The following is a 13,667-nucleotide window of genomic DNA, read 5'->3' as shown; positions in this document are numbered from 1 at the left end:
TACCAGGTAGTTAGTGGTTTAATTGGATACCAGGTAGTTAGTGGTTTAATTGGTTACCAGGTAGTTAGTGGTTTAATTGGTTACCAGGTAGTTAGTGGTTTAATTGGTTACCAGGTAGTTAGTGGTTTAATTGGTTACCAGGTAGTTAGTGGTTTAATTGGATACCAGGTAGTTAGTGGTTTAATTGGATACCAGGTAGTTAGTGGTTTAATTGGTTACCAGGTAGTTAGTGGTTTAATTGGATACCAGGTAGTTAGTGGTTTAATTGGTTACCAGGTAGTTAGTGGTTTAATTGGTTACCAGGTAGTTAGTGGTTTAATTGGTTACCAGGTAGTTAGTGATTTAATTGGTTACCAGGTAGTTAGTGGTTTAATTGGTTACCAGGTAGTTAGTGGTTTAATTGGTTACCAGGTAGTTAGTGGTTTAATTGGTTACCAGGTAGTTAGTGGTTTAATTGGTTACCAGGTAGTTAGTGGTTTAATTGGTTACCAGGTAGTTAGTGGTTTAATTGGTTACCAGGTAGTTAGTGGTCTTGACCACTTGCTGTGTGGTCCCAGGGCTATAGGAGAGACTGCCTGACTGCTGTGTGGTCCCAGGGCTATAGGAGAGACTGCCTGACTGCTGTGTGGTCCCAGGGCTATAGGAGAGACTGACTGCCTGCTGTGTGGTCCCAGGGCTATAGGAGAGACTGACTGCCTGCTGTGTGGTCCCAGGGCTATAGGAGAGACTGACTGCCTGCTGTGTGGTCCCAGGGCTATAGGAGAGACTGACTGCCTGCTGTGTGGTCCCAGGGCTATAGGAGACTGACCACCTGCTGTGTGGTCCCAGGGCTATAGGAGACTGACTGCCTGCTGTGTGGTCCCAGGGCTATAGGAGAGACTGCCTGCCTGCTGTGTGGTCCCAGGGCTATAGGAGAGACTGACTGCCTGCTGTGTGGTCCCAGGGCTATAGGAGACTGACCACCTGCTGTGTGGTCCCAGGGCTATAGGAGAGACTGCCTGCCTGCTGTGTGGTCCCAGGGCTATAGGAGAGACTGCCTGCCTGCTGTGTGGTCCCAGGGCTATAGGAGAGACTGCCTGCCTGCTGTGTGGTCCCAGGGCTATAGGAGACTGACTGCCTGCTGTGTGGTCCCAGGGCTATAGGAGAGACTGACTGCCTGCTGTGTGGTCCCAGGGCTATAGGAGAGACTGCCTGCCTGCTGTGTGGTCCCAGGGCTATAGGAGACTGACTGCCTGCTGTGTGGTCCCAGGGCTATAGGAGAGACTGACTGCCTGCTGTGTGGTCCCAGGGCTATAGGAGACTGACTGGCAGCTATAGGAGAGAGAGACTGACTGCCTGCTGTGTGGTCCCAGGGCTATAGGAGAGACTGACTGTCTGCTGTGTGGTCCCAGGGCTATAGGAGAGACTGACTGCCTGCTGTGTGGTCCCAGGGCTATAGGAGAGACTGCCTGCCTGCTGTGTGGTCCCAGGGCTATAAATTATATTGTGTTGCTAGGTGTTGTGTTGTGTTGCTAGGTGTTGTGTTGTGTTTGTTTCTTACCATTTTATTGGGGTATTTTATCACCACAGGCTGAACTGGCACCGCTGGAATAAACGCTCCTGTGTGTGACAAGACAGAAATCAACACATACACTACAGTCCCTTAAAACTAAGAAACTAGAATATTCTAGACTGCATACAAGTGCATCGGCCCACGGTGTCACTAGCCAACCCAGATGTAAAATGTCCGCCCGCACGACTGGAAGTCGCTTCGCATCAAAGCATCCGCTAAATGGCATATATTATTATAATTATTGATATATTAATGGATATTCAAATGTGTCATGAAACTCCTTTTCATCTGTTTGTCCAATCAGAAACATGCAGTCCTGTGGAGAATATGTCATGTAATCCTCTGATTGGAACAGAACTGAACATCTTTCAGTGATTGATCTGATCTCAGCTCCTGGTTGGTCAGTTAGACAGCGGTGATTAATCTGATCTCAGCTCCTGGTTGGTCAGTTAGACAGTGGTGATTGATCTGATCTCAGCTCCTGGTTGGTCAGTTAGACAGCGGTGATTAATCTGATCTCAGCTCCTGGTTGGTCAGTTAGACAGTGGTGATTGATCTGATCTCAGCTCCTGGTTGGTCAGTTAGACAGTGGTGATTAATCTGATCTCAGCTCCTGGGCGGTCAGTTAGACAGTGGTGATTGATCTGATCTCAGCTCCTGGTTGGTCAGTTAGACAGTGGTGATTAATCTGATCTCAGCTCCTGGTTGGTCAGTTAGACAGTGGTGATTGATCTGATCTCAGCTCCTGGTTGGTCAGTTAGACAGTGGTGATTGATCTGATCTCAGCTCCTGGGCGGTCACTTCAGACACTCGTCAGTCTTTTGAACTGATTCGCTGCCAGCACACTTCAATAGTAACTGACAACAAAAGATAGCCGCTATTGTTGCTTTGATGACATCAGAAGCTCTATTTACCAATATGTGTTCTGTAATTCATCTGTGTTGAGGCTGCCGTTATTACCTGAGCTGAATATCAGGAGTACCGTAATAATTACCACGTTGTTGGAAAGCTCGGATTCTCCCCATTTTTTTAAAGGAAATCGCATTTTTTTTTTAAGTTATGGGGAGGAAAGAGCTGTATGCCTTAAATGGTTTAACCTGAAGCCAAGGCTTGGTAGCCTATATGATAAATCATGTCTGGCATTGGTTACAGTCTGCTACAATAGCAATGTTCCAGCTATATGAGGGGATGATGGAAGATAAAAAAAGGTCCATGTTCATTATTTGATGAAAAAAAATGCACTGACTAACATGTGACTAAAACGACATACAAATTCTCCAGAGTTTTAGATACAGGGTAGTATGTGGACTAGGAGATACAGGGCAGTATGTGGACTAGGAGACACAGGGCAGTATGTGGACTAGGAGACACAGGACAGTATGTGGACTAGGAGACACAGGGAAGTATGTGGACTAGGAGACACAGGGCAGTATGTGGACTAGGAGACACAGGGCAGTATGTGGACTAGGAGATACAGGGCAGTATGTGGACTAGGAGATACAGGGCAGTATGTGGACTAGGAGATACAGGGCAGTATGTGGACTAGGAGATACAGGGCAGTATGTGGACTAGGAGACACAGGGCAGTATGTGGACTAGGAGACACAGGGCAGTATGTGGACTAGGAGATACAGGGCAGTATGTGGACTAGGAGACACAGAGCAGTATGTGGACTAGGAGACACAGGGCAGTATGTGGACTAGGAGACACAGGGCAGTATGTGGACTAGGAGACACAGGACAGTATGTGGACTAGGAGACACAGGACAGTATGTGGACTAGGAGACACAGGACAGTATGTGGACTAGGAGACACAGGGAAGTATGTGGACTAGGAGACACAGGGCAGTATGTGGACTAGGAGACACAGGGCAGTATGTGGACTAGGAGATACAGGGCAGTATGTGGACTAGGAGATACAGGGCAGTATGTGGACTAGGAGACACAGGGCAGTATGTGGACTAGGAGATACAGGGCAGTATGTGGACTAGGAGACACAGGACAGTATGTAGACTAGGAGATACAGGGCAGTATGTGGACTCTCAGTCCAGTAGACTGGGGTTCTGATCCAACATGTATAGCCTAGTGGTACCAGAGTCAACATGGGTTCTGATCCAACATGTATAGCCTAGTGGTACCAGAGTCAACATGGGGTTCTGATCCAACATGTATAGTCTAGTGGTACCAGAGTCAACAAGGGGTTCTGATCCAACATGTATAGCCTAGTGGTACCAGAGTCAACAAGGGGTTCTGATCCAACATGTATAGCCTAGTGGTACCAGAGTCAACATGGGTTCTGATCCAACATGTATAGCCTAGTGGTACCAGAGTCAACAAGGGGTTCTGATCCAACATGTATAGCCTAGTGGTACCAGAGTTAACAAGGGGTTCTGATCCAACATGTATAGCCTAGTGGTACCAGAGTCAACAAGGGGTTCTGATCCAACATGTATAGCCTAGTGGTACCAGAGTTAACAAGGGGTTCTGATCCAACATGTATAGCCTAGTGGTACCAGAGTCAACAAGGGGTTCTGATCCGACCCATGTCCTTCTGACTCTGAAACTCTCCTACCCTGTCTCCTCTTCACGGTACTATCTAACATACCTGGTTTGTACGTGATGAGACAGGACCTGTTGGTACACGTTCCCTCTGGGAAAATCATTATCTGGAGAGAGGAGGACATTAGCCACATTATCAGACACGTGTTTCCATGGTAATGAGATGATCTGATTGGGTACATCCTGAACATTGTTAGGTGGCTGTTCTCTACATCTAGTTTGTTTACTGAACGCCAGACCATGGCTCTTTGTTTACTTTGTCCTGTGTGAGAGCGAGAGAGAGATACAGAGAGAGGGAGAGAGAGAGAGAGAGCGAGAGAGAGAGACAGAGAGAGGGAGAGAGAGATACACAGAGAGACAGAGAGAGAGAGAGAGAGAGAGAGAGAGATACACAGAGAGACAGAGAGAGAGAGAGAGAGAGAGAGACAGAGAGAGAGAGAGAGAGACAGACAGAGAGAGAGAGTGAGACAGTGTCTGACAGACCAACCAACCTGCACATGTCCTCTACTGTATGTTTATTGTTATTGTTGAATATATGGTTATTTTGACACTTGGTTATTGTTGTTACTGTTGTCCCGTTGACAATTTTGGTCTCATTTTTTTATATTGCAAATAAGCTTTGGCAATATGTACATTGTTACGTCATGCCAATAAAAAATAAAACTATTGTATACATTGTTGCTTTGGCAATATTGACACAATGTTTTTCATGCCAATAAAGCAGCTTGAATTTGAATTTGAGAGAGAGAGAGCGAGAGAGAGAGCGAGAGAGACAGAGAGAGAGAGACAGAGAGAGAGACAGAGACCTAGAGAGGGAGACAGAGAGAGAGAGAGAGAGAGAGGGAGAGACAGAGAGACAGAGACAGAGACAGAGAGAGAGAGACAGAGAGAGAGAGAGAGAGAGACAGAGAGCGAGAGAGACAGAGAGACAGAGAGACAGAGAGAGAGAGAGAGAGACAGAGATATTAAACTGTACCTGAGGCCATCCTCCTCCAGACTGGGCTCTGCGTTTGATCTCCTCAACAGTCTTCTTACGGGAGTCCTGGTCTGACCTGGAGACAAACACTGGTCTGATGTACTTGATCAGGGCTGGAGGACAGGAGACACAACAGTCAGACACATACTACTGTTGGGGGCCTCACCATAACGTATACTAGCCTGGGTAGCAGCATTCCACTCCTTGACACTGATCTGGGACCAGGTAACAGGTGTCTGACTAGCAAACATGTTCTACATGTAAACCTAATAGGCCTAGCTGTGAAGATCCTGTACAATTTCAGTGGGAATTTTACAACAGAGAACCTGTTAGGTTAACAGGAAGTGGTTAACAGGAAGTGGTTATCTACGAACTCAGCTTCAGTGGTTTTCCACCGCTTGTCCAGGTCCAATCATTTACAGAACTGTAAACGGTTACCGTTCTGACTCAAACCACACTTCCTGAACGGAAGTTTCATCCTGTCAGATAAAAGGTCACTACAGGGGTCACTACAGGGTTCACTACAGGGTTCACTCTTTAAGAACACTTCCTGTAGTCAAGGTTTTCACTTCCCCCTGCTTTGACACAGGTCTCAATGTCCTCTATATCAGAGACTACTACTGTACTGTAGACCTGGACCCTGTGGTGCTGAGCCTGTCTCTGGATCAGAACTACTGTAGTAGAGACCTGGACCCTGTGGTGCTGAGCCTGTCTCTGGGTCAGAACTACTGTACTGGAGACCTGGACCCTGTGGTGCTGAGCCTGTCTCTGGGACAGAACTACTGTACTGTAGACCTGGACCCTGTGGTGCTGAGCCTGTCTCTGGATCAGAACTACTGTACTAGAGACCTGGACCCTGTGGTGCTGAGCCTGTCTCTGGGTCAGAACTACTGTACTGGAGACCTGGACCCTGTGGTGCTGAGCCTGGATCAGAACTACTGTACTGTAGACCTGGACCCTGTAGTGCTGAGCCTGGGTCAGAACTACTGTACTGTAGACCTGGACCCTGTGGTGCTGAGCCTGTCTCTGGGTCAGAACTACTGTACTGTAGACCTGGACCCTGTGGTGCTGAGCCTGTCTCTGGGTCAGAACTACTGTACTGTAGACCTGGACCCTGTGGTAGTCTAGCCACTACACAGTCATTAGTCCCAGGGAGCTAGCCTAGCCACTACACATCACATACATTAGTCCCAGGGAGCTAGCCTAGCCACTACACATCACAGTCATTAGTCCCAGGGAGCTAGCCTAGCCACTACACATCACATACATTAGTCCCAGGGAGCTAGCCTAGCCACTACACATCACAGTCATTAGTCCCAGGGAGCTAGCCTAGCCACTACACAGTCATTAGTCTCAGGGAGCTAGCCTAGCCACTACACAGTCATTAGTCTCAGGGAGCTAGCCTAGCCACTACACAGTCATTAGTCTCAGGGAGCTAGCCTAGCCACTACACAGTCATTAGTCTCAGGGAGCTAGCCTAGCCACTACACAGTCATTAGTCCCAGGGAGCTAGCCTAGCCACTACACATCACAGTCATTAGTCCCAGGGAGCTAGCCTAGCCACTACACATCACAGTCATTAGTCCCTGGGAGCGAGCCACTACACAGTCATTAGTCCCAGGGAGCTAGCCACTACACAGTCATTAGTCCCAGGGAGCTAGCCTAGCCACTACACATCACAGTCATTAGTCCCAGGGAGCTAGTCTAGCCACTACACAGTCATTAGTCCCAGGGAGCTAGCCTAGCCACTACACAGACATTAGTCTCAGGGAGCTAGCCTAGCCACTACACAGACATTAGTCCCAGGGAGCTAGCCTAGCCACTACAGTCATTAGTCTCAGGGAGCTAGCCTAGCCACTACACAGTCATTAGTCCCAGGGAGCTAGCCTAGCCACTACACAGTCATTAGTCCCAGGGAGCTAGCCTAGCCACTACACAGTCATTAGTCCCAGGGAGCTAGCCTCGCCACTACACAGTCATTAGTCTCAGGGAGCTAGCCTAGCCACTACACATCACAGTCATTAGTCTCAGGGAGCTAGCCTAGCCACTACACAGTCATTAGTCTCAGGGAGCTAGCCTAGCCACTAGACAGACATTAGTCTCAGGGAGCTAGCCTAGCCACTACACAGTCATTAGTCCCAGGGAGCTAGCCTAGTCACTACACAGTCATTAGTCTCAGGGAGCTAGCCTAGTCACTACACAGTCATTAGTCTCAGGGAGCTAGCCTAGCCACTACAGTCATTAGTCTCAGGGAGCTAGCCTAGCCACTACACAGTCATTAGTCCCAGGGAGCTAGCCTAGCCACTACACAGTCATTAGTCCCAGGGAGCTAGCCTAGCCACTACACAGTCATTAGTCTCAGGGAGCTAGCCTAGCCACTACACAGTCATTAGTCTCAGGGAGCTAGCCTAGCCACTACACAGTCATTAGTCCCAGGGAGCTAGCCTAGCCACTACACATCACATACATTAGTCCCAGGGAGCTAGTCTAGCCACTACACAGTCATTAGTCCCAGGGAGCTAGCCTAGCCACTACACAGTCATTAGTCCCAGGGAGCTAGTCTAGCCACTACACAGACATTAGTCTCAGGGAGCTAGCCTAGCCACTACACATCACAGTCATTAGTCCCAGGGAGCTAGCCTAGTCACTACACAGTCATTAGTCCCAGGGAGCTAGCCTAGCCACTACACAGTCAGTAGTCCCAGGGAGCTAGCCTAGCCACTACACATCACAATCATTAGTCTCAGGGAGCTAGCCTAGTCACTACACAGTCATTAGTCTCAGGGAGCTAGCCTAGCCACTACACAGTCATTAGTCTCAGGGAGCTAGCCTAGCCACTACACAGTCATTAGTCTCAGGGAGCTAGCCTAGCCACTACACAGTCATTAGTCTCAGGGAGCTAGCCTAGTCACTACACAGTCATTCGTCTCAGGGAGCTAGCCTAGTCACTACACAGTCATTAGTCCCAGGGAGCTAGCCTAGCCACTACACGGTCATTAGTCCCAGGGAGCTAGCCTAGCCACTACACAGTCATTAGTCTCAGGGAGCTAGCCTAGCCACTACACAGTCATTAGTCCCAGGGAGCTAGCCTAGCCACTACACAGACATTCGTCCCAGGGAGCTAGCCTAGTCACTACACAGTCATTAGTCTCAGGGAGCTAGCCTAGTCACTACACAGTCATTAGTCCCAGGGAGCTAGCCTAGCCACTACAGTCATTAGTCTCAGGGAGCTAGCCTAGCCACTACACAGTCATTAGTCCCAGGGAGCTAGCCTAGCCACTACACAGTCATTAGTCTCAGGGAGCTAGCCTAGCCACTACACAGTCATTAGTCTCAGGGAGCTAGCCTAGCCACTACACAGTCATTAGTCCCAGGGAGCTAGCCTAGCCACTACACATCACATACATTAGTCCCAGGGAGCTAGTCTAGCCACTACACAGTCATTAGTCCCAGGGAGCTAGCCTAGCCACTACACAGTCATTAGTCCCAGGGAGCTAGTCTAGCCACTACACAGACATTAGTCTCAGGGAGCTAGCCTAGCCACTACACATCACAGTCATTAGTCCCAGGGAGCTAGCCTAGTCACTACACAGTCATTAGTCCCAGGGAGCTAGCCTAGCCACTACACAGTCAGTAGTCCCAGGGAGCTAGCCTAGCCACTACACATCACAATCATTAGTCTCAGGGAGCTAGCCTAGTCACTACACAGTCATTAGTCTCAGGGAGCTAGCCTAGCCACTACACAGTCATTAGTCTCAGGGAGCTAGCCTAGCCACTACACAGTCATTAGTCTCAGGGAGCTAGCCTAGCCACTACACAGTCATTAGTCTCAGGGAGCTAGCCTAGTCACTACACAGTCATTAGTCTCAGGGAGCTAGCCTAGTCACTACACAGTCATTAGTCCCAGGGAGCTAGCCTAGCCACTACACGGTCATTAGTCCCAGGGAGCTAGCCTAGCCACTACACAGTCATTAGTCTCAGGGAGCTAGCCTAGCCACTACACAGTCATTAGTCCCAGGGAGCTAGCCTAGCCACTACACAGACATTAGTCCCAGGGAGCTAGCCTAGTCACTACACAGTCATTAGTCTCAGGGAGCTAGCCTAGTCACTACACAGTCATTAGTCCCAGGGAGCTAGCCTAGCCACTACAGTCATTAGTCTCAGGGAGCTAGCCTAGCCACTACACAGTCATTAGTCCCAGGGAGCTAGCCTAGCCACTACACAGTCATTAGTCCCAGGGAGCTAGCCTAGCCACTACACAGTCATTAGTCTCAGGGAGCTAGCCTAGCCACTACACAGTCATTAGTCTCAGGGAGCTAGCCTAGCCACTACACAGTCATTAGTCCCAGGGAGCTAGCCTAGCCACTACACATCACATACATTAGTCCCAGGGAGCTAGTCTAGCCACTACACAGTCATTAGTCCCAGGGAGCTAGCCTAGCCACTACACAGTCATTAGTCCCAGGGAGCTAGTCTAGCCACTACACAGACATTAGTCTCAGGGAGCTAGCCTAGCCACTACACATCACAGTCATTAGTCCCAGGGAGCTAGCCTAGTCACTACACAGTCATTAGTCCCAGGGAGCTAGCCTAGCCACTACACAGTCAGTAGTCCCAGGGAGCTAGCCTAGCCACTACACATCACAGTCATTAGTCTCAGGGAGCTAGCCTAGTCACTACACAGTCATTAGTCTCAGGGAGCTAGCCTAGCCACTACACAGTCATTAGTCTCAGGGAGCTAGCCTAGCCACTACACAGTCATTAGTCTCAGGGAGCTAGCCTAGTCACTACACAGTCATTAGTCTCAGGGAGCTAGCCTAGCCACTACACAGTCATTAGTCCCAGGGAGCTAGCCTAGCCACTACACAGTCATTAGTCTCAGGGAGCTAGCCTAGCCACTACACAGTCATTAGTCCCAGGGAGCTAGCCTAGCCACTACACAGACATTAGTCCCAGGGAGCTAGCCTAGCCACTACACAGACATTAGTCCCAGGGAGCTAGCCTAGCCACTACACAGACATTAGTCCCAGGGAGCTAGCCTAGCCACTACACAGTCATTAGTCCCAGGGAGCTAGCCTAGCCACTACACAGACATTAGTCCCAGGGAGCTAGCCTAGCCACTAGACAGTCATTAGTCCCAGGGAGATAGTCTAGCCACTACACAGTCAGTAGTCCCAGGGAGCTAGCCTAGCCACTACACAGCCAACATGATTCTATTACAGAGTAGGCTTGCTGCTGCTGAACACAATTCATGTACAAGTCCACTCCCTCAGCTACGCCTGGTTACCCTAACAAGATGTTAAGGATGCTATTAGATCCCGGCCTGACACTCAGCCAACCCCACTGCAGTAAAAACTTTCCCCTCATAGGTCTCTGTGAATATTAGCTAAGGTAGAATTGTACTTAAATATAATAAATTGTTCGTGGATTTCCCAATGATCTTCTGTGTGAGATAAGATCACAGGTTATAGGAATCCAATGTCCACTTGTCTACAGTACAGGCCTAGTGGCACAAGGGAACACTGACTTAAGGTATGCTTTATAAACGCTACTACAGAACTGACAAGTCATCCAACTCTCTTCCTCCAGCTCTCCATCTCCAGCTTCCTCTCTCCACCTGTTTCTCTCTGTCTCTCTCTGTCTCTCTCTCTCTGTCTGTCTCTCTCTCAGATACACTATGTCCTACAGGGCAGAAGTCTCTCTCAGATACACTATGTCCTACAGGGCAGCAGTGTTGAGAGATATCTCACCAGTGTAGAGGGGTTTGGGGCGAAGGATTGAATTGGGGTTGAGAGAGAGAGAGAAAGAAAGAAAGAGATATAGAGAGAGACAGAGAGAGAGAGAGAGAGAGAGAGAGAGAGAGAGAGAGAGAGAGAGAGAGAGACAGAGAGAGAGACAGAGAGAGAGACAGAGAGACAGACAGAGACAGACATAAAGAGAGACATAGAGAGATAGAGACATAGAGAGACAGGGAGACAGAGAGAGAGACATAGAGAGGGAGAAACAGACAGAGAGAGAGAGAGAGAGAGAGAGAGAGAGAGAGACAGAGAGACAGACAGAGACAGAGAGACAGACAGAGACAGACAGAGAGAGAGACAGAGAGAGAGACAGAGAGACAGACAGAGACAGAGAGACAGACAGAGACAGAGACAGACAGAGAGACAGACAAAGACAGACAGAGACAGAGAGAGAGAGACAGGGAGACTGAGAGAGGGAGAGCCAGTCAGACAAAGAGAGTAAACTCTTGTGTAATGTTTACAGTTTACTTCTTATTGTTTATTTCACTTTTGTTTATCATCTATTTCACTATTTTTGGCAATATAAACATGTTTCCCATGCCAATAAAGCCCATTTCAATTAAAATGTAATGACAACAGACAGAGTGAGACAGGGACACAGACAGAGAGAGAGAGAGAGAGAGAGAGAGAAATAGAAAATGAGACAGAGGGACATAGAGAATGCTACTCACTGCCCCAGACAGGGACACAGACAGAGAGAGAGACAGAGACAGAGGGACAGAGGGACATAGAGAATGCTACTCACTGCCCCAGACAGGGACACAGACAGAGACAGAGGGACAGAGGGACATAGAGAATGCTACTCACTGCCCCAGACAGGGACACAGACAGAGAGAGAGACAGAGACAGAGGGACAGAGGGACATAGAGAATGCTACTCACTGCCCCAGACAGGGACACAGACAGAGACAGAGAGACAGAGGGACATAGAGAATGCTACTCACTGCCCCAGACAGGGATGTCCTTGCTCTCTGCCTTCATGACGATGGAGGACATGGTCATGGTGACGGGGATAGCATCGAAGTAAGACGAGTGGGGTCCCAGGGTTAGGATGGGAGCCTCGGCCGGTAGCGCCTGGCGCCCCTTCACCGTCATCCAATGGAAGCCTCCTGCAAACCACATGACCCGCATGATGGTCCTCAGAGCAACGTCCACAAACCTGGACAGAGACATTTGTTACATTGACTTATTTACAGAACCACACAACGCTGTTTAATTAGAGGACAGACGGTACAGTATAAAGGAGAGTCCCTTCAACCATTATTCTCCAGACGTTGAGCAGACACCACAACAGGAGAGTCCCTTCCACCATTATTCTCCAGACGTTGAGCAGACACCATAACAGAAGAGTCCCTTCCACCATTATTCTCCAGACGAGCAGACACCACAACAGGAGAGTCCCTTCCACCATTATACTCCAGACGAGCAGACACCACAACAGAAGAGTCCCTTCCACCATTATTCTCCAGACGTTGAGCAGACACCACAACAGGAGAGTCCCTTCCACCATTATTCTCCAGACGTTGAGCAGACACCACAACAGGAGAGTCCCTTCAACCATTATACTCCAGACGAGCAGACACCACAACAGAAGAGTCCCTTCCACCATTATTCTCCAGACGTTGAGCAGACACCACAACAGGAGAGTCCCTTCCACCATTATTCTCCAGACGTTGAGCAGACACCACAACAGAAGAGTCCCTTCCACCATTATTCTCCAGACGAGCAGACACCACAACAGGAGAGTCCCTTCAACCATTATTCTCCAGACGAGCAGACACCACAACAGGAGAGTCCCTTCAACCATTATACTCCAGACGAGCAGACACCACAACAGAAGAGTCCCTTCCACCATTATTCTCCAGACGTTGAGCAGACACCATAACAGAAGAGTCCCTTCCACCATTATTCTCCAGACGAGCAGACACCATAACAGAAGAGTCCCTTCCACCATTATTCTCCAGACGAGCAGACACCACAACAAAAGAGTCCCTTCCACCATTATACTCCAGACGTTGAGCAGACACCACAACAGAAGAGTCCCTTCAACCATTATACTCCAGACGAGCAGACACCACAACAGAAGAGTCCCTTCCACCATTATACTCCAGACGAGCAGACACCACAACAGGAGAGTCCCTTCAACCATTATACTCCAGACGAGCAGACACCACAACAGAAGAGTCCCTTCCACCATTATTCTCCAGACGAGCAGACACCACAACAAAAGAGTCCCTTCAACCATTATTCTCCAGACGTTGAGCAGACACCACAACAGGAGAGTCCCTTCCACCATTATACTCCAGACGAGCAGACACCACAACAGAAGAGTCCCTTCCACCATTATTCTCCAGACGTTGAGCAGACACCATAACAGAAGAGTCCCTTCCACCATTATTCTCCAGACGAGCAGACACCATAACAGAAGAGTCCCTTCCACCATTATTCTCCAGACGAGCAGACACCACAACAAAAGAGTCCCTTCCACCATTATTCTCCAGACGTTGAGCAGACACCACAACAGAAGAGTCCCTTCAACCATTATACTCCAGACGAGCAGACACCACAACAGGAGAGTCCCTTCCACCATTATTCTCCAGACGTTGAGCAGACACCACAACAGGAGAGTCCCTTCCACCATTATTCTCCAGACGAGCAGACACCACAACAAAAGAGTCCCTTCCACCATTATTCTCCAGACGAGCAGACACCACAACAGAAGAGTCCCTTCCACCATTATTCTCCAGACATTAGTTGTCAGACAGTGAAAGGTGTGGACGTCGCCC

At 49.0% G+C, this 13,667-nt stretch overlaps 2 protein-coding genes across 4 annotated transcripts in view; one reads left to right on the top strand and one right to left on the bottom strand.

The window, feature by feature from the left end:
- Positions 1-13,667, top strand: part of LOC139572879 (palmitoyltransferase ZDHHC3-A-like) — a 255,214-nt gene that overhangs the window by 181,643 nt on the left and 59,904 nt on the right. The window lies entirely within an intron of this gene.
- Positions 1-13,667, bottom strand: part of LOC139572876 (lysophosphatidylcholine acyltransferase 1) — a 280,718-nt gene that overhangs the window by 246,069 nt on the left and 20,982 nt on the right. For all 3 annotated transcript variants that reach the window (XR_011674508.1, XM_071395706.1, XM_071395705.1), the window contains exons 3-6: positions 11,826-12,040; positions 5,085-5,197; positions 4,155-4,215; positions 1,541-1,599 (exon numbers count right to left, since the gene is read on the bottom strand). Coding sequence is in view for 2 of the 3 variants with exons in the window: in XM_071395706.1 (XP_071251807.1) it covers positions 1,541-1,599; positions 4,155-4,215; positions 5,085-5,197; positions 11,826-12,040 (448 nt within the window). In the remaining variant the exon portion in view is untranslated. The remainder of the gene's footprint in view (positions 1-1,540; positions 1,600-4,154; positions 4,216-5,084; positions 5,198-11,825; positions 12,041-13,667) is intronic.

This window comes from Salvelinus alpinus, chromosome 4 (genome assembly GCF_045679555.1).
Source record: "Salvelinus alpinus chromosome 4, SLU_Salpinus.1, whole genome shotgun sequence".
Lineage (NCBI taxonomy): Eukaryota > Metazoa > Chordata > Actinopteri > Salmoniformes > Salmonidae > Salvelinus > Salvelinus alpinus.
The sequence above is the reverse complement of the archived record's forward strand: the minus strand, read 5'-3'. Positions and strand labels throughout refer to the sequence as shown.